General features: G+C 36.1%; 2 protein-coding genes and 1 long non-coding RNA gene across 5 annotated transcripts; all 3 read left to right on the forward strand.

The window, feature by feature from the left end:
* The first annotated feature begins 2372 nt into the window (after window positions 1-2372).
* On the forward strand, window positions 2373-9125 carry LOC132103051 (F-box only protein 32-like). Its single transcript, XM_059507860.1, has 9 exons — window positions 2373-2656; window positions 3390-3499; window positions 3577-3626; window positions 3711-3803; window positions 6579-6672; window positions 7311-7495; window positions 7846-8028; window positions 8192-8335; window positions 8451-9125. Exons 1-9 carry the CDS (start codon window positions 2535-2537, stop codon window positions 8538-8540), a joined length of 1071 nt encoding a protein of 356 aa, XP_059363843.1. The 5' UTR covers window positions 2373-2534; the 3' UTR covers window positions 8541-9125.
* Window positions 9126-13064: 3939 nt separating this feature from the next.
* On the forward strand, window positions 13065-13885 carry LOC132103067 (uncharacterized). 2 transcript variants are annotated; one of them, XR_009423331.1, is made up of 3 exons: window positions 13065-13192; window positions 13263-13331; window positions 13632-13885. It is a non-coding gene; the product is annotated as an uncharacterized LOC132103067 (long non-coding RNA). The 2 variants fall into 2 exon arrangements; XR_009423330.1 differs by having other exon boundaries at window positions 13102-13331.
* Window positions 13886-19867: 5982 nt separating this feature from the next.
* LOC132103060 (uncharacterized) lies at window positions 19868-23670 on the forward strand. 2 transcript variants are annotated; one of them, XM_059507869.1, is made up of 6 exons: window positions 19868-20326; window positions 21129-21220; window positions 21794-22057; window positions 22180-22230; window positions 22550-22684; window positions 23425-23670. In XM_059507869.1, exons 2-6 carry the CDS (start codon window positions 21193-21195, stop codon window positions 23613-23615), a joined length of 669 nt encoding a protein of 222 aa, XP_059363852.1. In that variant the 5' UTR covers window positions 19868-20326; window positions 21129-21192; the 3' UTR covers window positions 23616-23670. The 2 variants fall into 2 exon arrangements, with proteins under 2 accessions (XP_059363852.1, XP_059363853.1); XM_059507870.1 differs by lacking the exon at window positions 21129-21220 and having other exon boundaries at window positions 19872-20326.
* The last annotated feature ends 831 nt before the right edge of the window (window positions 23671-24501 follow it).

A 24501-nucleotide genomic window follows, 5' to 3' on the forward strand; every position in this document is an offset into this window, starting at 1 on the left:
GTACTTGGCCCTGAGTTAAGAGCCAAACAAACAGTGAACATGGCTTGGGAAAAGATATTTTAGGAGAGCAAAAATGTCTTGTTGTTGAATGTTTTTGCTTCGGAACTGAAGCCAATGCCTTCCTGATGTGCGGTTAAACCATTAGAATGAAACACTAATACAATTAGTGATTACTAAACCATTCCAAACATCTCTTTTAAAAAAGTTTAGACTACATCATTTATACTGGATATCTGCCTAAATGTTGTGCTTGTTGATGTTTCCTAAATTCTAGCGTGGAGATCAGATTAAACCAAGACTCTATGCGACCACTGTTCCTCCTTTTGAATAAAATCATTTGGTATTTTGCTAAATGTAAACTATATGTTTGTGTGTGTGTGTGTGTGTGTGTGTGTGTGTGTGTGTGTGTGTGTGTGAGTGCATTTTCTGTTTTAATATTTTTAAGATGTAATTAGCAATCTGTTGCTCAAAATACATATCTTATTATTATTATCAATGTTGAAAATGCTTGATGTTTTTTTTTTAACTGATACATTACTTCATGGTTCTTTGAAGAATAGAATGTTCAAAAGAACAGCATGTGTTTGAAGTTATAAACCTTTTGTAATATTACTTTTGATATTACTGACCCTAAACTTTTAAATGGAAATTATACTACACATTTTTTATATCAATTTGCAAATACACATTTCTAAAGTGAAATATAATCCTTACTGGAAACAGATTTCTTCTTGGAAAGTGAGGGTTGGCAGTGGGTTCTGTGCAGCAACAGTTCTCTGTATGAATGTCACTATATATATATGTGCAGTCACACTCTGGACATGTGCACATGAAGTGAGTGAGTGAAGTGACATTCAGCCAAGTATGGTGACCCATACGCAGAATTTGTGCTCTGCATTTAACCCATCCGAAATGCACACACACAGAGCAGTGAACACACACACACACTGTGAGCACACACCCGGAGCAGTGGGCAGCCATTTTTTTATGCTGCGGCGCCCGGGGAGCAGTTGGGGGTTCGATGCCTTGCTCAAGGACACCTAAGTCGTGGTATTGAAGGTGGAGAGAGAACTGTACATGCACTCATGTCATGCTCCTGCGGATGTATGTTTCATTTGCCACTTAGTAAGGGCTCTGTGACCTTTTGCATCCCTGACAATCTATCAGACTGGCAAGGGGCACTAGAGAGAGACCCGTTCTGGAGTCTTCTTTAAGCACAGTAGGCAGAATGGTTTACAGCACCCAGCAGTCAGGTTACATCAGCGCTGTATTGGCTATAGTGAGGAGATGAGGAGACAAATTGCTAAAAATAATTATATAAATAAAATCAGTTTTGTATCATAAAAACATGTATATGCATTACTGCAAATTCTTATTTTACATAATTTGCACACATTTTATTGTGCTGACTCATTTATTTATTCAGGGTATCATTCAGGTCTTATTGATGTAAATGCATCTCTGTGGGCTTTGCATGGTAATTACAATACAGTTTTAGTATTAGCATCAAGGAAGTGTAAAGCACTGTTAATATACACTTTCTAAAATCTGGTCTCCATTTTCAGCTCAAAAGAATGCAGGTGTCTGAAAGTAAACAATCAACACAGAGAAACTCTTATGTCTGACTTAAAAAGATTAAATGATAAAAGGAAGCTGTGAGTTTCTCATTTCCATCAGCTCTCATTACATCATAATGTAGGGCAGCGGGGTCACATTTCTTGCTCAGTATGTAAATCATTACCAAACAAAAGTGAATAGGCACTGAAGAAATCATGTTCAAATGATTATATTTCCTTATCATGGCCTGAAGTGCTGTTCCCTGCCAGTTTCATTTTACGAAATTGATGGTGTTATGTTAACAGTAGCTCAACTGTACTTTGATCATGACACTAAAGGGCTCATTAATAAGCTAAAAACATACAATCTTTTTTTTCATAATGGATAACTAGTGTTAGTATGACAAACTTCTTTACAGTCATTATAATCTGTTCATTCTGATTACAAGTAAATTACAAAGGTCATTCACAAACATCAAGTAATTCTTTTTTCCTCTTGATCCAAAATCCCAAATTTTCACACAGACTTTTCTATCATTTATGAATCATACAATTATGCATGGGTGGCTATATTTAATGTTATGATTTTAGTCATAAGGGAAAATCAACAGAGGATCAACACCAATTCCTAAATTGCTTTAACTGTGTATGATATTTCATACGTGTATGAGGACACATGATCCAGCAGCGTACTGAACACTTCGTGTGATTATGTTTCTACTGAGGTTTTGCAATATTGAGTTAGATGATAAACAAAGCCACGTGTTGGAGAACGCGGTACAAAGGGGGCGGGACCACGAACAGTTCCGGATTCTCCTCCTGACGATATAAATACAGCTGCGCACTTTTATCATCAGAAACGCGTTCACAACCTGATATAATATAGCAGCCAACACCGCGAGAAAATCACTTTAACAGACTCTGAACTTTAACACTATCCAGTTTTCTTTCGTTTTCACTGGTTTTTACATCTTGACAATGCCATTTCTTGGACAAGACTGGCGGTCTCCTGGTCAAAGCTGGGTCAAAACCGAGGACGGCTGGAAAAAAACGACGAAAGATGAGAACGAGACGAATAACTGTGTTTCAGATCGGAAGAGGTAAGTGTTTAATGATCAAGCTTATGAATTTTAAGTGTTTGACCTGAAATATTTCCGTTGTCCACCACTAACAGCGTCACATCAAACAGATGGCGTAGTTTGCTGCAGACCCGAGCTGTGCGTCAATTTGAAAAACAAAGCGTTTTAAACATAATTGACAGCAGATTCATGTTACAGTCAGAAAGTTGTTTCATGCCTGAAGATTATTATTATTGCCATAAATTTTTTTTGTCTGTGTTATACGTATTTGTATATTAATATTTATTTATATAAATGTATATATTAAAATATGCATCTGTGTAAGTATATATTAGTGTATACTATACTAGTGTATATATATACACACACACACACACACACACGTGTGTGTGTAAATATATGTGTGTGTACGTATGTACAAAATAATAAACAAATTACTTTATTGATAGAGATGCAGAACTCTCAGGACTGCAGTAAATAGCTGTGGTAAACATAAAATGCCTTTGTGTGTACTCATCATCTGTTAATCAGCTTGCTATTAATACATTGACAGTGGAACAGGTCATATGCTGGAAGTATTTACTGTTTCTAGAGCTGTTGCTGTAGGTACAGATGAGAAATTGGTTTAGGGCCTATAAGCAGGCTGTTTGGATTTTGATAGAGGCTGTATGTTGTACATTTATCAAAGAGGTTGCTTAACTATGGGGCTATATCCTACACAAAGCATTTATAAACCACTTCACTGTGCTTTCAGCTACTGCAGAGAAGAGCATGACAAGGAAAATTTGATCCTCGGCATTAATTATGATGTGGCTGCAAAGAAGCGAAAGAAGGACTTTCTGAACAACAACACAAAGATTCCTTGTGAGTATCGTCACTGTTTCTTTGTGAAATTCAAACTGCTGTAACTGCAAAATCATTGACTTATTTCTTCATTGCAGATTTTTACAAAGACAAATGGATTTATGTCCACAAAGGGAGCACCAAGGAGGTAAGCCCTGTTATCTACTGCAATATGACAGAGTGTGAATAAGTTGTCGGTTAACTCTAACTCCTCTTTGATCATTTCTCACAGCGTCATGGATATTGTACTCTGGGTGAAGCATTTAATCGCTTGGACTTCTGCAGTGCCATCAAAGACACCAGGCGATTCAATTATGTCGTAAGGGTGAGTTTCCGCCCATCTGTTTGTGGCAGAGCACACAGTTATAATAACCAGGCCCAGTCTCTGAAGAAGAAAGGGTTAACTTAAGGGCTCTGGGTATCTTCCTTTATTCTTATCAACACACATCAGACAAGAAGGCCTCTGGGGCAGTTTCATGGCCAGTGCAAAGGGACTATGTTAGTGTTTTTTTATGTGTCTCTGTGTTTTTATTTTACCTATTTGTGTAGCTAAAATCTCTTCAACTCAAGTGACCATAAAGTTGGCCAATACTCCTCTGGTCACTAATGAGAGGATGTTCTTCTAGATTTACTTGTTCCATTGATGAAAGCAAAGATAGCTAAGAGCAGATAAACACAGGTCAGTGTGATGTTGAGGTCACTGTCACACAATGTCCCAACAGACAGCTGAGGTTGAGAAAGCTTATGAAACCAGAACGGAAAGTCAAGTGACTTCGGTGCCCATGAACTCCCCCTCACGGGCCCTTCACTCTATCTGTCTGCATTGTGACCCTGAATTCTGATCCGATCATTTGACTCCACTGTGATATAGAGTCAGCTATGATGAGCTTAAGGTGTGGGCGAACTAGGTCATGAATCCTTGTGATCACTTCAGATGACATGTAAACACAGAATCAGGATCAAGTTGTTTACTTGAACTTTTTGGCTAAGGTCATTAAAATTCACTTCAATGCATCATGTGCATCGTTTCTTTTTCTAGAAGTTTCCAGGCACTGTTGAGACACCGTAGTGTCAGGTTTATCTTGCAGTTTGCCTCTTGCTTATCTGGCCTTTTGCTGGTGTTGTGTTAGAGCTCAGTTACAGTGATCAGGTTTGGTAGGGATGGAAAAACAGACCTTTGAGACAACTTATGGAAAACAAAGACCACTAATACCCCGTTAGGGCTGCCCCCTATAAGTAGACTTACCTTTAGTCGATGAGAAGAGGATTGGTCGGCCAAAATGTAACAAGTTGTTTATTTGCAGAAGAAAAAAAATCAGATCATTAACGGCAGGATTTTGTGGTAATACAGTATAGTACATTCAAACACCCACCTATCATTCTTGTACTTCATATATATGGTTTATCATCTGAAATATGTAAGTAGAAGCAACTTTACATGGCCGCTCAATATAATGTTAACCTAGAAAAATGTGCACTCTTCAAGTTTTTGTGCGGAGTGTGAAAGCTGAACAGTATTGTGCTCACAGCAGGACAGATGGAGGCGAAGGTGCAGTTGCTTGCTCTTAAAATGCTCTGTCATTTTGGTCATACAGATAAGAGTAATACTTTTTTTGAATCTGTGAAGCCTCTGTGAAGCTTCGTGTGCACTCACTATAACAACAAACATTGTGCTTTTGTAAAATAATATCTCGGCCTCTGTGAACTTGAGCGCGAAACTCTGTGCATGCTGTACTTTCCTTACAGACATGAAAAATATATCTATAGAGAGTGAAATGTCTAATTTCTAATGAAGCAATTTAAATCTGAAAAAAACAAAACGCAGATTATGTATCCATATGAAACTTGCATTAAGGCACATCCACTATTGTGGAGATGACAAATTGGTCTCGCCGAATTAATCTCTTAAAACAAAAACACAAACACTAGTTCATCCAATAAATTATTAAAATGTTAAAGCAGTTTAATCTTATTGTTTTTCCCTGACACATTCATCATCATTTCTTCGGCTGGTGTACTGTGGCAAGCTTGATGTGCGTGCTTGAGCCTTTTTTAGGCTATGTAGGCAATTAAAGGCTCATAGCGTGATTTTATTATTAATTATATTATTGGTTTATTATTAAATGTGCAATTAGTCAATTAGTGATTAATGCTTAAAATGAGTGACTACTAGTCAACCAGGAAAATCTTTAGTCAAGGGCAGCCCTATACCTTGTAATATCAAAGTATGTCATATAACTGTCCTTTAGTTGTGTGAATTTACCTTTTATAATGATAACTGTTAGCATGTCTTTGCAGCTAACCCTGACACCTTTATGAATAACTGTCATATTGTTCCAAAGGGCTAGCCAATTAAAATATGCATCAAGCTCTTATTTTCAAAAGTTTAGAGTCAGTAAAGTGTTTTTTGTTGTTGTTGTTGTTTTTACATTTAAACTTTCTATCTGTCAAAAACAAATCCTAATTAACACGAAAACAAAAATAAGAAATGTTTCTCAAGCAAAAAATAAATGCAGACTGCAGCATCTTTCAAAAACCAAAAAACAATCATACCAACGCAAACTTTTAATTTCCACAAAAAGGCACTTGGAGCAGCTGTCATCAAGGGCTCGCTGGAGGGGAGGGGGAGAATGACAATGCTCACATGTTGCTGGGTCGAGTGTAGGTCAGTGTTGCTCCATGATGTGGATTGTGCTGATAGTACATGCCAGTAATGCTGCCCAACACGAAATGGCTCTCACTATCTGAGAGGCTGTCCTTCCTTTTGAAAATGAACTTGGTGTTGGGAATCTGTTCTTGTCAAACTGATTGCATGCATATACACAAACAAAAATACAGTAAAGTTAGCACTTGTGTTACAGTCCAATTTGAAACCTCTGATTTTACCGGTTACCTTTTTTGTCTTCAAAATGTCTAAATGACAACACTGCTGACAACCGACAAAAGCCAGAATGCATTCATAAGGGGAGAGAGCGTCCCATTTCTTAGCCTTTTGTTTTTGCCAAGGCTGAAGAGAGGGGAATATAACAGTCTGGTAGTAATGCTGGAACACAAAGTCTCTTAGTCTGCCCTCTAAATAAATGTATGTCTAACATTTCAGCTGCTGGAGCTGATCGCCAAGTCCCAACTGCCTTCGCTAAGCGGAGTGGCACAGAAAAACTACATGAACATTCTGGAAAGGGTTGTGCAAAAAGGTAAGCATTCTTGCAAGTGTCTCACATCTTGACCATCTCATGCAAAACTATTAGCCAATGTGAAACATCAACAATGTGTGTGTTTGCATTTTATATGTTCACAAAGCCTGTGATTATTTACTCTTGAGGCTTGTACTGAAATTCCTTGTGGTTAATAAGATATAAAAATTAGGCAAACATCTGTCACGACAGAACAGCTGTTTATTCTGTTCTCTGCAATCTCTTGCAACAAAATTAGTTTGGTGGACTTCACCAGTAGCTCATAGCTGAATGGAAATTTCATAATTGCCTGCACTGGAAAGAGTGACAAGCCTCAGAGAGCAAACAGGAACCTCAGCTGTGTTGTGTTCTCAGCTAAACAAAGGTGCAGGTTTGATATATTAAACTATACTGCTTACTTGTAGGTTGTGTCATACCCAAACCACTTTATTCATTTACCTGTCTCTCCTCTTATTCCTCCGTTTATGATATGTCTTAATCATAAAGGAAAGGTGTTCTTTTTTTATATGTGTGTTATGAAAGCATCAGACGTGAACTTAAAGTATCATGTGACAAACACCAGATCCTGTCAGCACTGTTGTTGTGCATCCTTGAACTGGTAGATACAGTACTAACTAAATATTTGCACTCTTTTTCAGTTCTTGAGGATCAGCAGAATGTTCGACCAATTAAAGAACTGTTGCAGACACTATATGCGTCATTGTGCAGTCTGGTTCAGGACATGGGCAAGTCTGTCCTTGTGGGAAACATCAACATTTGGGTGCACCGCATGGAGAACATACTGCAGTGGCAACAGCAGCTTGACAACATTCAGATCAACAGGGTAATGTATAAAACTCGCTTCTTTATTTCGTTAAAGGTTAATATTATGGCATCTTTTATTTATTCTCATGTCACTCCAAATCTCAGTGACTTTCGACCACTAAAGGAGAAGTTTAGCAGTATGCTTAAGCGGCTCTTTTCTGAAAAATGATTTTCTGATTAAATTTCATTAAAAATCTTGACATCTTTGGTCACCATTCACTATCCCTTGCCAGTTTTAGTTGACCGTAACAACACTGGTAAATGATTTTTTTTGGGGGGGTGAACTATCCCTTAATGCAGAAAATACTTTATATTGTGCTCCGATTGTGAATGTAAACAGAAACACTTTTTCTTTGTTCATTTGTCCAGCCCACAAACACAGGGATGACCTTCCTTGATCTTCCGGCTAGCTTACAGTTGAACATCATGCACCGTCTCTCAGACGGACGAGATCTGGTCAGCCTGGGTCAGGTATGCCCTGACCTTAGTGTGCTGTCAGAAGATCGGCTGTTGTGGAAGAAACTCTGCCAGTATCACTTCACAGACAGACAGGTACACGTTTGTGGCTCTTCAAATGGAATGTAACACTCTTAAGGTCTTACTTGATGGCAGAGAAGATGAATCTTGCTTATGTGACTGTTTATATCTTAAATATGTTCATAAATACCTTGCATACATTTAATTTGGCTAAAGTAATTTGCTATGATCTTCACAGATCCGCAAGCGCCTAATGATGTCAGAAAAAGGACATTTGGAATGGAAAAAGATGTATTTTAAGTTGTGCCGGTGCTACCCTCATAAGGAGCAGTACAGTGACACATTACAGTTCTGCACACATTGCCACATCCTGTTTTGGAAGGTAAGACTAAATTCATTTCTAGCTTTTCACATTTTATTTGAAAATATCAACTCATTTTTCATTTATGGTCCTTTTATGGCAATAACTGATTTTATTCCTTCCTTGTTCACTTCAGGATACAGATCATCCTTGCACTGCCAACAACCCAGAGAGCTGCTGCAAGGCCGTGTCTCCACAGGGTTTTATCAACCTTTTCAAGTTCTAGTGGGCACTGCATTGCTGCTATGTACATAGTGTCAATACCGCAAAGGATTCCTGGATGACTTGAGACGGGGGAAAATGGGGTTGCATTAGAAGCAGGTGTCATAATGTTTTGTGGAGAAACTTGGGAACTGAATGTACTTGAGAAATATGCAAGATGAGAAACTAAAGAGCTGTGTTGGGAGAAAATATTCTGTTTATTTATAAAGGATTTATTTATATTTATTCAGCATGAATCTTGTTTACTCCAGGAAAAGTTACATTGAAGATTAGAAAAAGGATGTTTAAATGAATCCTACATGCATAAAAAGTTGCCCTTATGCTGTCAGGATGCCCTGGTTTCTTCTGTGAATGTAATCTAGGTTTGATTTTTGGCAACACAAACATTTATTGTAGGAATTTCAGATAGCATATTGGTGCTTTAGCAAGTGCATGAAATGGGAATGTTTACCAAAATGGCCTTAACACTGGTGTGCAATACTTTTCTAAGTACTTCTTTTTTTTCACTTTTATACATTTGATATTTTCAGTGGTTTGTGATTTAAACATTCTTGTTTTTCTAAACACAATAAATACATAAGTAATCCAAGGTGCCTTATTCTGAGTGGTCATAAGCAAATTTAAAAGATGCCATTTATTTGCAGATGGTTCTTTCTGAATAAAACGTATGAATCATTCATTCAGTTGTACAGGGGAATCGCTGAATAAACTATTTAGATGCTGTAGTGAATTTATCACAATTCACAATAACTCCTCACCTGTTGCATACTTTGGATTTTCTTTTTTCCAACATGTGATTTCTCTGTGTACTATCTTATCTGACAAAGAAATACATAAATATATACATGAGAATATATAAAGAACAAGAAGTCTTGGACTTGTTGATGAAATAACCCGCAATCTATCATTGCCTAGCAAGATTGCATTCAAGAGATTTATTTATTTATTTTGATAAATTATGAGTTGAATATGTCTGGTGGTTTTTGTTCAACTGGGTACTTGTATTTACCTAAAGCAACTAAATTAAATTGTGACTGCATTACACAAAGCACGAAATAATTCTGTACTAAAAATGTGTATTTTTTTTATAGATTAGTTTTGAATTACACGTTATTTTGACATTAAAATATATCTCACAAACAAATATTATGCTATGAATCAAATTTAATAAACCACTTTTATGCAGTTAAGTCGTGTGCTGCATATTTTGCTAAAACAAAACATTGCCAGCAGTTAACAGCCCAATTCACTAATACTGACTCTTCACTGATGGAATCTGTATCCACTGTGCATATTTATGCATGCAGACTTAAAGAGTGTGTTCCCAAAAAACACCCAACACATTAAATTTCCAACAGGTAAAAATATTTTGGATTTTATTTACACCACCCAGAAAGGAGCTAACAAAGCCCTTCCCCTCCCCCACATCGGTGCCTCAGACCACATCACTGTCATGTTAATGCCTGCATATAGACCACTCGTTAAAGTCCCCAAACCAGTTCACAAACAGTTACAAGTGTGGCCGGAAGGGTCGTCAGAGGCTCTTCAAGACTGTTTTGACACCACTGACTGGAACATGTTTAAGGAGGTGGCCACATACAATAACACCACAGACCTCAGCAGTACTCAGAGACTGTCACTGCCTACATCAACAAGTGTACTGATGATGTAACAGTCACAAAGACCATCCCTGTCCGGGCCAACCAGAAGCCATGGATGACAGGGGAGGTCTACAGACTCCTGAAGACGCAGAACGCTGCCTTCAGAGCTGGAGATGAGATGGGCATGAGGACAGCCGGGCCAATCTATCCCGTGGCATCAGAGAGGCTAAGAGACATTACTCCAGGAAGATAGCCTTCAAAGCTACCACCATCATCCCAGTCACGAAGAAGCCGTCTCCATCCTGCTTCAGTGACTACCGTCCAGTTGCACTTACTCCTATTATCACGAAATGCTTTGAATGGCTAGTCATGCACCACATCAAGTCTTCCCTCCTTCTGAACTCCCTCCTGACCTTGAGCCCCTCCCGTCTTTCCCTATGCACCACTGAACTCTGAACCTGAAACCTGCTCACTACCTCATTCAGCACTGACTCTTTAACCAGACTAAATAAGCTCTTTTTGCACTACAATCATTATATCTGCACTGTTTACTTCACTGGTTTGCGCTCTATCTGCGATGTGCCTTGTGCTGCTTTACTTATCTTTCTTTTTTGTTGTTCTTTATATTTTATTATTTTATTATCTGTATTAAATGTTCTACTGTTTGTGGTATCTGTATGCACCAAGGGTCTGAAAGTAACGCAATTTCAATTCTCTGAATATATGTACTGTACATGTGAAAGAATTGACAATAAAGCAGACTTGACTAGAATACAATGTGTAGCTCTCCATGTGCATAACCATTCAAATAAATACACGTAGCAGAAAAATGAGCATTACAAGAATACATTTTCTAAAATTTTGTTTCTTTGAATAAATTCCACACCCTCCACATAGGAGAAAAAAACAGGCTTTGGGCTGGCATTAAAATAACATTTAATACCAAGGCATTTGCTTTATTAGCATATATTATGCATGATGTATTTGTCTTCAAACACTGTTAAGACTTTCTGGTTTGTCTTAATTAACAAAAGGCTTTCTCCTGACTGAAGAAGACATTTCAGTCTCTTCAACAATTTTAAAGCGGATGCCTATTTTGAGCGGAAGCAGAAACACAGTTTTCTTGCCTGTATCTTTAAATGCAAATGAGCTTCTGCTCCCCACCCCCTTTTCCAGGATAGGGAAATACCTCAAATACTAATCATGCATTTTAACGCAATATCTCTCCAAGAGGGTCTGGCTGCAGGCTTGCACTTGCACTCTCAGACTTGCACTCTCAGACACTTGCACTTCCGCTAGTGACATCACTTGCAGTCTTTATATTTTATTTTGTTGAATTTTTTTATTACTTTTTGTTTGAATTTCCCAACATTTTATAACAGTAGCCAGGTGGCGAAGACAAGAAAAAAGAAACTAAATTACAATGTCACTTGCAATCGCTACTTGCACTCTCCGTGACGTCACTTGAAATCAACACAAATTGAGCATGTTGCCAATGGAGACGAGAGGCTGTGGTGGTGATTAAACGATTAAAACTAATTTAGTACTATAACGTACATGGTCCTGCAAGAAAAAGACAAGACCGGAAAATCCGTGGCCAGAACACCAGAATATGAACTTTTGCGCAAAGTCTCTCGCTAAGTGTAGAAAAAAACTCTTAACATGGCTTAATATATTAAGATGCTATTAAATTATCAAATTAAATATACAGTTCATTAATGTAATGAATATGTATATAGTATTTTCCTCACATAACGCAAAATGTGGCATAATGGACTAAGATGATAAAGGCCAAACTCAATATGCTTCTCTACATTATTAAAATACATAACTAATATGTACAGGCAAGCACGTGAGCCCAGAATACATGCAACATGCAAAGTTTCACGTTAAGCATTTTTCCATATAGAATAAACTGTCTACAACTTGTTTATATCATTGTCTTTGTCCATTAACCTACATTATGTGTTTTATTTATAATAATTTTCTATAGGAGGAAAAAGTTTAATGTACAATTTAACGCACTGCGTTCTGTACTCGTCTGCTTGCCTGTACGGAGTTGATCCTTTTAAAATCACTTAATGCATTATGCACGTCAGGGACGTGCACAGACATTTTGAGGGGCAGGGGCTCAAGTGAAATAAAGGGCACTTCTCATAATTAGGTTTTTTTTTTTAACAAAAAAGTGTATATATATATATATATATATATATATATATATATATATATATTAACGCAACTCTGACTTCCTTTTTAAAAAAATAATTTTAAAAGTTAATTAATTTTATCTTCCTCAAACTCACGCAATTGTTTTTCATTTTCAAAAGTATTCACTAGGTTTTTAGAGCAGCAAAGGAAACCATTCCACAATGTGCATGTTTTGAAAACATTTTCTATGCTACTAGTTTCAAGTATATATGAAGAGTTCAGATGCAAAAGCCTCTAAGTGCCATCTGAAATTTTCTTATGAGCTTTTTTTTTCAAGCTCGTATGTAAGTTCAGTAATTTAACTTAAATGACAATTAATAGGTAATTTTCATTGCCAGTAATGTGAAATAAGTGAACATAAACATACAAGCTTGATAAAAATGATCATTATTGAAGGAAATTTCAGATGGCACTTAGAGGATTTTTCATCTGAACTCTTCATATTTAGAATAACCTAAATAACTGCATCAAACAGAGGGGCATGTTTTACTAATAATTTGTTTATTTTTGCACAAGGCACTACATCGTTTTAATTATTTTGGTGTTATCAGAATACATAACACTTTAAAATTAAACTTACCAAAATAATTTAGTAAAAATTCAATAAAAGCCAATGTCATGTATGTGTGGCAGAGAGGGGGACACTAGGACCTGGGGAAGAATTGTGTGAGGCATGACTGGTAAGGGTGCTAGAAGTAATTGTCACACAAACAAGACCAGGTGAAACAACTTATTTAAAGTAGCTAAGCCAAACGATCAGAAGATGAGAAGGTGAACGGGAAGCTGGACTCTTTGTTTGTTCAGGGGGCGAGCTGATTCAGTGCATAATGCAAACTGCTAAAACAAGGTAGTAACTGCTTTTATGGTTTTGGTTAGTATTTTTTAAGTATAATGTTATGATCCTTGTTTGTTTGCAGCATTTTGATTCGTCATGAGCGGGGCTGATTACTAACGTATTATTGGAATGCACAAGCTACTAAAACAAGGTATTAATAGTTATTCAATTGTTTCTGTTTTAGAAATGTACTAACGTGTGCATTTTTATTGTAGGACTGGCACCGATTGTTATCTGTTTAATTTAGAGTTTGTTTCTTACTCCTTATTTTATATGAGGTTTTAATGAGTTCTTGAACTCAAGTGAAAGTGTTTTAAGTGTGACAAACGAATGACGAGTGAGTCTCTCTTGTTAACATTTGCGGGGAGTAATGACCTAGCATGGTGCACATGAGAATGAGGAATTGCTGAGTTGTTTGTTAAAAGTGTTTTTGTTTTTTAGGTTTTCCCAGGCGGTTGCACTCGAGGGACAGTGGGTGCACGTGTGGTGTTTACTTTTATTGGATGCAGTGGTTTGGTGTGAGGGTGTCACATATAGGTAAATGCTGTGGTGATGTAGTGGTTTGTTTTGAGTATTAAGTTTTCACTCCACTTGTACCTCTGTGTACTGCCTGGGTTGATTTATTTTGTCTTTCTGATTATGTGTTTTTATGTCTATAAGGGACTTGTGAAATAAAACTGCTCTGTAAAAGCGTTTATACCTGAAGTCCTCACCACTGGTTTATTCTATATACATGGTTTACCTGTAAGCTCATTAAGTGGGCAAGGTTACATGTATTTGTGGTGGTATGGAATACTATTTTATAAAGGTTTCGAGGAAATAAAAAAGTTAAATTACTTGAATAGTTAATTTATAAATATTATTTTTAAAGTTTAATGTTAACTTATTTCTACTCAGTTTTATTTATTAATGTACCAGATGCAGTTACTCAGATTTACTACCTTTTTTTTAGTGTATCCTCCATCTGTTTGCATCTGTAGATTTCTTCTAAATTCTCCAATTTAGATTTCTAAATTTCAGGGGGAAAGACTCTTGATGTAAGTCAATAACTGGGGACGTTCTGTATGCAAATTAGGCGTCAACCAGTTAAAATGCACACATTTGCATCTAATTGACAGGGAAATGCAGGTAAATAGGATAAACAAAATAACTAAAGTATATCACCTGGTGGTGATATGCTTATTTTATTAACTTATTTTATTACATGGCTTGGTTGAATTCCAATGTAGAGTGCGGTCTGTTATAACCGAGCGCCAACCTCCCGCTCTCTCTCGTGAGGCCAATAAGGAAGTGACTAAAATTGCAATTCATCCACTGGCCGCTTGAGGCTGGCTGCAAAAGGGAGTCAGTCCCATAGACTCCCCATGTTAAAATGCCCAACTTTACAGCAGGAAAAAACATGTTTACAGCCTGGTTCAAAAAATGATTTTGGTCTAAATAGCTAATTTTGCCCTTCATGACAACTGTGAGGGGGGTGAATTTTTTTATAACTCATCCGTTTAAATTATATTAAGACTTAAAGTTCTGCATAATTAAGGGCGTTGCCACTTGAGTGACAGGTGGATTGCCGCTGCCGACACTGCCGTCGTGCTAGGTGGGTGTGGCTACAGCAACTAGCTCCCGCCTTTTTGCCCAAGTTTAATTGTCCGGGAGAGTCGCACGGTGACGCGCTGGCAAGATGGCGACGGCCCGCTGTACACACTTTAGGATTCTAACCGTAGAGATGGAGCGGACTATTTTCTTTAGCGGAAGCAATACAATCGGGGGAGAGGGAGCGCTTCAGAACTCCTGACCTGATATTTAGATACTATATTTCAATAAATATATTTGTTTTACAGGGAAGCTGTGTGCAAACAGAAATATATATTTTTCAAAAATAAAAGAAAAAGCATCTCAGAAAAAAGGGCACTTTCTCTCCAGGAATAAAAAGGGCAGGTGCTCAAGCCCCCTTTCATGTCTATGTGTGCACGTGCCTGATGCACGTTCATTTTTGCTGGTCTGTTTATACGTCAGAGTCAACAACAAGACATAGGCTAGGCCTACTGAATTGTCTTTATCATCTTAGTCTGTTATTAGGCCACATTAAGCGTTATGTTGTATGGGAGGACAAAGTTTGCGCATTGTATTCATAGCCATCTGCTTACCTTGTAGTACTTTAATAACTATATATTGAATTTGGTCTTTTAATTGAACAATGTATCTTAATACATTATGCCATATTAAGTGTTTGTTTTTTCTACAGGAGGAAAACGCTAAACGAAAGACTTTGTGCATTGCGTTCATATTCTGCTGTTCTGTGGCCACGGTCCGGGCTTGTCTTTTTCTTGCAGGACCCTGTACGTTATAGTACTAAATTAGTTTTAATCGTTTAATCACCACCTTAGTTTCTTGTCTCCATTGGCAACACACACGATTTGTGTGCAAGTGACGTCACAGGTAGCGGAGAGTGCAAGTAGTGATTGCAAGTGACATTGTAATTTAGTTTCTTTTTTTCTTGTCTTCACCACCTGGCTACTGTTGTAAAATGTTGAGAGATTTAAACAAAAAGATATCAATAAATGGAACAAAATAAAAAATAAAGACTGCAAGTGACGTTGCTAGCGGAAGCACAAGTGTCTGAGAGTACAAGTCTGAAAGTGCAAGTCTGCAGCCAGACCCTTCTCTATCAGTTTGAACTTCTGATACAGGGTTTTCTGAGCGCACACGCACAGGAAGCGGCTGTCACCCAGCATGTGAATATTAAACTAAGTTCTCTTTTATGTCTTAATTGGGCTGAAACTGTCAAATACACAGGTTTATGTTAAAAACACAAATTAGTTACAAAAACACAGTCGGTTATGTCTGTGAAGGTAAATAGCTGGGAAAGAAATAGCATGTTTATGTTAGATCTGTATATTAAGTAACAGCAGTGCAGTGAGTGGAAACGTGCAGATTAAGTCGTGGCCTAATGGTCATGGTCTAATGGTTGGAGAGTCTCGTGCCGACAGGGATTGTAGGTGGGGGAGTGAATGTACAGGGGTGCTGTCTTCCGCCTTCAGTACCACGACTGAGGTGCTCCCCGGGCGCAGAAGCATAAATGACTACCCACTGCTCCAGGTGTGTGTTCACGGTGTGTGTGTTCAGTGTGTGTGTGTGTGTGTGTGTGTGTGTTCACTGCTGTCTGTGTGCAGGGCACTAATTCCGATGTTCCACATGTCACTTTCAAGGGGCTGGTGATATTATAATATGATATCACTTCCTATGTCACTAGGGTACCGAAATCTGAGCAGCTCGTTTTTTTTAACATACTTGCAGAGAAAGGCTTACCAAAGCAAAGTTACTGGGTTGCTTTTTTCACCTTTTCTGGGTTTGTAGATGCATAGGGGACCCGATTATAGCAATTGAACAGTAAAAGTCAGATTTTCATTATATGCCCCCTTTAACAGACCCCCTAAAGCGTGCGATAGAGGAAACAATGCCTCATGTCTTTCTATTTTATTTTTGTTTTGTTTTATTTTTATGTATTAATTATATGATTTAAGAAAACCTTGCTATGTGTAGCTACTGCATTAAACTAACAGACTTGTTATAGATTTTGATTGGTTCCATTGTCCTCATTTGTTAGTCGCTTTGGATAAAAGCGTCTGCTAAATGTAAATTTCTGAACACCTCTGCACAGTACTGTTCTGAAACTGCTAGATTACTCAATTACAAACCAAGTTTCAGTTTGTTTACTTCTGGTGGGTAGTGTTTCATCATTGGGGAAAGAAATGCTGACATGCTTTTTTCCAGTGGAGGAGTGTTACACACTGTAAAGTAGTTTATTTTGTTTTTCTTAAGGCCTATATTTAATTGAAAAAAAAAATACAATTAACTAAACACGAGGTTACAAATATACAATAACAAGGCAGTCTTTAAGTCAAGTAGTAAAATAATAATAATAATTAAAAAAAGATCAAACAATATGCTGTCTGCCCATTTGAGCTTTTCGAGCACAATTAAATATTTTTTTTTAAACTTTAACTGTCTCGCCAATAGGGGGCTCTATAAGACCTTAACGTCTGTTTGTTTATATACTTTGACAAGCAATGTTTGTAAATATCAAACAATCAAACAAATTTAAGTTACATAAGTTTTGTTGATACAGTGAACTGTTAAAATAAAAAGACAGTTATTAATTTAACAAACATATGCAATTGTAACTTTTTTCTACAAAATAAAGCAAACTGAACCACAGTAATATTATAAGAATTAAATAAAATAAGTTGTTATTTTTCATATAAATAACCATAAATAAGCATTCTACTAAATAAAATAAAACCCTCACAAATGGGTTGACAATATGTTCACAATGTGTTAAGTTAAGCAACATAAACTTATTTGAAATATAAGACTTTCTTTTAAAGCAAACACTACAAAATGACTTCAAAATGATCAGTTTTAGTATCCATCCTACAAGTTTTAGCTATGCTTTATCTGTTAATTACACTTTATGACTACTCATGCAAACTTTAAGAAGCCAACAACAAATGACCTCTTATTCCCCTTAATCATGATTGTAAAAAAGAAAAAAGAAAAATGTAATTCCATTTCTAGATATTCAGAACTTTAAGGTGCTTAATTCCAAATAACCATCGCATTGATACTGGGATTTCTGATTAAAAGAACTCTAAAATAGGAGTTAGTCAGTGCAGTGGATATTTTGTAGTGACATCAAAACTTTATAAGTTTTGTTTGTAAAAGTGCAATTTTATGAGGTTTTAAATCCAACAGTGCATAAATGAGCACTAATTTTACTACCTTTTAGTACAAACATCAACACAAAGCGAGACAGGGGCAAAGTCAGGCAGGCCAGATGTGGTTTCAGAGCTGATGCTGCTGCTGCTGATCATGTGGTCCTCATTCATGGGTTCTGAAAACACAAAAGAAACACATATTTAAAGTAAATGAACGTTATAAAAACATCATGCCTTGTCTTTGTCTCAGCATGAAACAGACAAAAAAAATATATTTTATATGTGTATATATTTCTGTATATTTGTATACAGAATAAAATATATTTATTTTGTCAAAAAGTACTAAATAACCTATATTACGAATGCATATGACAAAACTCACCAATACATGTCATTCCTGTTTTGCACCACCCAACAACAGGTGCTAGATGAAACATTACCTGTTCAACACAAGTCACACAAAGGGACATTTTCCCTTTCAGAGTTTTGAATGATCCATTTAATGGCGTCCCATCACTATGAAAAAAAACCTTTAGACCTTCAGACTTTATTTAGAGGCTTGTATAATGTTTTATATATGCTATATAAAATAATAGATTTTTAGAATTGCTAAAAGACATAAAACTATTAATGAAACAACTTATTGTTCATAGAAACAAACACAAGCAAAAAACATCCACAAAAACAACAGGGTTTCCTAGATAGGGACAAAACCACATTATCAGTGCTTTTAAGTTGCTTATTTTTGGCCCTTCTCTGATTGTGTCAGCAAGAAAGTAGGAACTACTAAGTTCCCATTTATTCAGAAAATAGCAAACTTTCATCAAGGATTTGTAATAAACATGATGACATGATGTTAAGTGGGATATTCCAAGCATATCTGGTCAAATGGATATTTTTCATTACATTCTACAGAATGATTTACATTTCTTGCATTGGCTGACATGGTTAGAGCCACCAGCCCCTCAAGGTACAGTAGCTGCTCACTGACTAACTTCACCGAGATGATTGCCTCTTGGGTTTATAGAGTGCTGCAAAAGTCAAGCAAACACTAGTGTTACCAGTTTGATATTTGATTTAACTTATTATTATATTACTTTCTATTTGTAAGGTTTGCCTGTCTGTGCATAGATATACATGCAGATATTGCAAGATGATGATACTACGATGACTGACTTATACCTCTGGATTTTCTGGATGAGGCCTGTAGATGAGCCTTTCATCAACTGATATTAAATTAGTTAGGGTTATCTGTAGGAGAAAAGGAATTTCTTTAGTACAGCATAAAATGAAGATTAGAATTAATGTCATATTGATAAAACCCCTTTCTATCAACAATATTTTGATTAGAATAGCCTTCCATAATTAATAGCTGTCAAACGGTAAACAAATACTCACATTTGTTGAGCAAAGCACCATTTGTTTTTCTTCTGGGTCCACAATGGAATGCTCTTTTACATACACAATGGTTCGATTTGTCCATAAAATTTAAGGAAAAAACGTTAAAGATTCTTATAAGCCAGAGATTCTCAATCAGGAGGCCCCAGCAAACTTCTAGGAGAGCCTCGATATGACGTAAAAAGATTTAAAATGATCCAAAACAACTGATAATCAAATATATTTCTTATTTTAATTCATTGCCTCTTTTCTTTTTTGAAGAAGAAGAACCAAAGTTCCCATAATCTTGAAAAACCTGGATATATGAGGTAGTCTACAGTAATATTATAAGTTTGATTTCTAGTTATGATAAGCTCGAATATATTCATCAGGTAGAAACTATGAGTTAAAAATATTATTCAGTAAACCACATGGGGCCTTTGAATACTGTTGTGGAAAAAAGATGACCTTGGAGTCAAACACATTGTGAACCACTTTTACATACTGTTAGAGTGTTATAACTATTAAATATCGCTTCAGATTGTTAATTATGTGCTTTAGATGTAAAATACAAATGATATGTAAGATGTAAAAGCTGTAAATGTAAATAAGATGTCAAATATATAAATAAATATGAAGACTACATATTTCAATACACATGAAGACAATATTGTTTAGCAGTGTGTAGCATCTAACCGCTCTGACAGCCCCTGGAAGCCCCCACTCTGTGCTGAGGAGCCGATGACTGGGGTGACTTCCTGTCAAGAACGTCCACCCCAACAACACTAGGGTTTATTGTATTTGTATACTTCCTCATAGCTGTTTTGATCACAGTCTCCCAAAGGTAGCTGTGTGAATATATAAAAAACACATGACATTAGATTTCAGCGGTTTATGAGGAACATCACTGTACTCACACTGACCTCATAGGCAAACCATATTCAAGGGAATTTTAGCTTAAATGCAAGCAGGAAGAATTTGTTGGCCAGTGTAGTTCATCGTTATCAACAACGAACATCACGTCTATAACAAGAGACGCTGGGACCTTAAAAAGGTTTGTTTGAATCGATTTCCACATAATGAATCATTTCTGAGTGAAACTAATGACAACTTAGCCTTTCAACAGAAAGAAACTAGGAAATATACGGCTTGCACAATTCTGTTTTGAAGGTGTAATGAATCATGCTGAAAAAAAATTAATTTGTTTGGTGGTTTTAGTTGGTTTTAAGGTCTTAGCTCGTTTGAGGTGGTCTCGTCGTTTGTTTAGCTGGATATAGCTAAACATAAAAAATCAATGTCATTAGGTTTCCAACAAAAAAAAAAAAAAACTAAACGATATGTAACTACATTAATGAGTTTTGTAAGTAGCACATATGTGATGAGTAGTAACAGCGAGTCGTTACCATACGCATAACTAGACGTTGACCGACAAGCAGGTCCAAATGAATGTATATTCACAAATAAATCTTACATTTGTGTTATATGCAAGAATACATTGCTTAAAAGCTAAATACATACAAAAAAAGGGAATCTGGATGCAAATCATGACAGACAGGATGCTGGAATCTGTGCACGCGAGCGCAGCATTCGTTTTAAAGTTAACGCTGCTTTCTCTACCTGAATATGTGCTCAGTGCTCCAAAACTTCATTTTTGAGACAATTTGAATGTACATCCACACATATTTAAGACTTTAAAAGTTTGCTGTTGTTGTTGTTGTTGTTAATATGACATTAAAAGCTGCGGTTAACCAGAATGACAAAATGCACAAGGGGAATTCATGGCTGGAATTCACATACTTAACGCGCATGCGCTTTTACTCCTACGTATATTAATGGCAGTAGTGTTTCGTTTTCAGATGCCATCCGATTCGAACCACTTTACTTTGTGGCATTATTGGTATTATTTGTGATTACTAATAGATGGACAGCACGGTTGCAATACCCTCCGGTAAGCTTCGAACTCATAGCTTATATTTCCTCATGTCAAGTATGTTGTGTTTTGTTTTGGGAAAGTAGTAGCCTTAATGAATGTGACAACAATGAAGCGCATTTCTTTTAAAATAATAATAATTGTAGCTGTCAGTCATCTGGATGCCATATTCAGTAGTAAAGCAAATACAGGGCGAACAATGCAAAACAGAGGTACTAGAGGACGGATTAAAACTTTTTACTTTCAAACTGTTAGCTTTTTTTCTGATTTCGAATGATAATTCTAGATTTTTGAACACAGATAATGATTTTGCTAGATAAAATGGCTGGTGATTTTAAGTTTTTATCAAATATGTTTTTTTTTTGTAATTTAAATAGGCTACTACTACTACTACTACTACAAAAAAAACCTTTCTTTTATGAGCATTTTGTGAAAGTTTAACATATTAAGATAAAGGAAACTAAGAATTAAACTTGTTCGTCACACTTCCTAAGTTCAATGTTTTATCCATTCATTGGGTGTATACATTTTTTTTTCACTTTAAAGCTTCTTGTGTTTTAAACAACTCTCTCTTGTTCTTTTTCCCAATAGATAAGCAATTGCGGCGCTATTTGGGCTTCCTAAGTAAGTGTATGACTGGGAATTTGGTTCAAAGGATGTCCAACTGTTTGTCCCGATCCCGCACAATCATGGCATATGAAGCACAGTTCATCACATCCCAGCCCACAGACATGCAGAAAGCCTCCAGGCTGATGCAGATTGTCATTAAAAAAGGCCAAAATGCATGCAGTTCGTTCCTCAGATGCCTTGGGATTTGTGACCCGGTGTTGTATGAGAAGGTTACAGGATTTCCAGGTTGGACAATCTATCAAAAATGAACACACTTTTGAAATAGATCTTTGCTACTGTCTGAATTATTTATTCATTATTTATTTTTCTCTTTCTTTCTTTTCTTTCATGCATTTGCTGTCATTCAGCACAATTTAAGCAAGAGGACCATCAACATTTTGAGGAAATTCCTTTTTCAGGTAGATATTTTTTGCATATTTTGCCTTACTGGTGATGTATCTTGTCAAAGACTATTTTTCATTTTTGCTCTATTGTTTTAGGAAGTATCAGGCTAGAGAAATAACTTCCAACTTCCAATATTCCACCTTACTTCCTTTTGTTGTCTTATTATTGTTTAAACGATTACCTCACCCACTTAGTATTACAGGTCTTGCTATGGAAAACCGCATACTTCTCAAAATAATGCATGACTAAGAGCCTTGTTTTGCTGTCCCACATCCCTTTAATGCAATGTGTCGTGTGGTTGCTCATCTTTTGTTTTTTGTCTTCTTTTTTCAGAAAAATTTCAATTTACACCTTGTATTATAAACATACAAAACTCTTCCTTGACCAACTGTATTATTGGGAACAACAATAGCCAATGCATTACCTGTGACCAGCATAATTTGCTCACTCAGAATGATGCAAACAATGGTGAGTGCTGTGCAGCAGGAAATATAGGTCAAATTATTTTAGGGTTATAGAGGTTATATCTTTATGCATGCACAGTTTATTGTAATTTTATACATTTATATAAATTGATAAAAATGGAAGCATAACCTATATAACTATTTAATACTGTTATTTTTGTAATTAATTATTATATACTATAGAAGTATATATATCATCTTAAAAAAGGTGATATAATGCCTTAATTCATACCTTCCAAAAATGAAGGCCAGAGAATAAAATAAATAAATAAATAATTAACTTTTACTTGGGAGGCAAATTTAGCACATGAAACTGCTTTAAAATGACATTAGTTAATGCTTAAAACAATAACAAACATCTGTCAATTGGGAATTTTTCTGAGATATTTATTTTAATCAAAGCCCACTTCATTTTGATTAGTTTCTCAGAAAACGAAACTTTCTGCTTTGTCATTACATATTTTCATTTGACAATCTTTAGACATTTGCTGTGGAAAATAAGAAAAAATACTGATTAATCCAATTATTTTTTACAGTGTGATCAGAAAGTACAGTAAACGTTAGTTTTATATTCTAGTGGTTGGGGCAGAGGTATTCAATTCATAATTTATTAATGTACTGTCTTCTATTCAAAAAATGGTCTTAAAGTCTTTAAAGGTACCTTTATAAAACCTACAGAAACCCTGAACAGAGTATTATGAATAGATGAATAAAAAGACCACTTTATATCTTCTTCCTCAACAGTGAATGAGATGGCGGACAGTCAGAGCCACGATCAGCTGATCCCAGTGCAGGATACACTAAGTGGCAACAGCATTCACATGGAGAGATCCAACATAGAGTATGTTATTATAGGTGACCGTAACAGTATGACAGTCACTGAGACCTCGGAGGATGAGGAAGATACAGAGATTGAGTCTGAAGTGATTAGTTAAAAGATGTGAAATAGTGGGCAGGAGTTCAGACCCACAGTTTTGGAGAGCTGCAGATTGTCAGATAATTGTAGATAATATATGCTTAAAACTGACCAATGCTCAGGTCTTCAGAAGGAGCAGCCAAGCACACTGAAACATTATCCTTTATCGTGGATTTGTCTAAACCTGTGTGCCTTGAGGAGGCAATGATATTTGATACTGCTTTAATTGCTACTGAACATGACTGCTACTGAAGGTTTTAATGGGTACGCTAATATTTATTTGCTTAACAGAAATGTATGAAAGTAAATGTGTTGACTGACAATGCAATCAGTATTTATTCAGTCTTTTATAAGCTTTCTGCAATTATACATGTGTTGTTTACACAGGCTTGTGTCTTTTCAGTATTTTCATATATGTATATTTAACTTAACTTATATATAACTTAAATATCTATTGACATTGTGATGGATATTCTCCTGATGTTTCGATAGTTATTCTGTAATAACAGTCTATTTCTGTATTCTTTTTTGAATTTCTAATAATGTTATTCATATCACTAGGTGATTAAACCTGTGATGTACTGTATAGTGATTTCATCTACTGAATAAGGCATGTAGCTGACACATTTGTGATTTTGGAGTATTATTTGGAAATAAATTTGAAATGTGAAATTAAAGCAATCAGAGTGCTCTCTCAGCTGATGTCAAGACGCAAATATTTCAAGATGAGAGATCTTTACTGTAAATAAATGTATTTCCTAAAACATTTATTTCATTAATAGCATTGTAACCAAATCGCAGACATTTTCGATCGCAGCTTTGTCCAAAGTTAAAGAAGGTCTGCACTCTAAATAAAAGTCCTTTTAATGATATTTAATTCATAGAAGAGTACATACATTTATATG

This window comes from Carassius carassius, chromosome 24 (genome assembly GCF_963082965.1).
Source record: "Carassius carassius chromosome 24, fCarCar2.1, whole genome shotgun sequence".
Classification (NCBI taxonomy): Eukaryota; Metazoa; Chordata; class Actinopteri; order Cypriniformes; family Cyprinidae; genus Carassius; species Carassius carassius.

Coding starts and splice junctions, on each gene's coding strand:
- LOC132103060 (XM_059507869.1), top strand. CDS start 21,193: ATGGACAGCACGGTTGCAATACCCTCCG. Junction 22,058..22,179: donor GAAGGTTACAGGATTTCCAG/GTTGGACAATCT, acceptor GCTGTCATTCAG/CACAATTTAAGCAAGAGGAC. Junction 22,231..22,549: donor TGAGGAAATTCCTTTTTCAG/GTAGATATTTTT, acceptor TTCTTTTTTCAG/AAAAATTTCAATTTACACCT.
- LOC132103051 (XM_059507860.1), top strand. CDS start 2,535: ATGCCATTTCTTGGACAAGACTGGCGGTCTCCTGGTCAAAGCTGGGTC. Junction 2,657..3,389: donor TGTGTTTCAGATCGGAAGAG/GTAAGTGTTTAA, acceptor CTGTGCTTTCAG/CTACTGCAGAGAAGAGCATG. Junction 7,496..7,845: donor ACAACATTCAGATCAACAGG/GTAATGTATAAA, acceptor TCATTTGTCCAG/CCCACAAACACAGGGATGAC.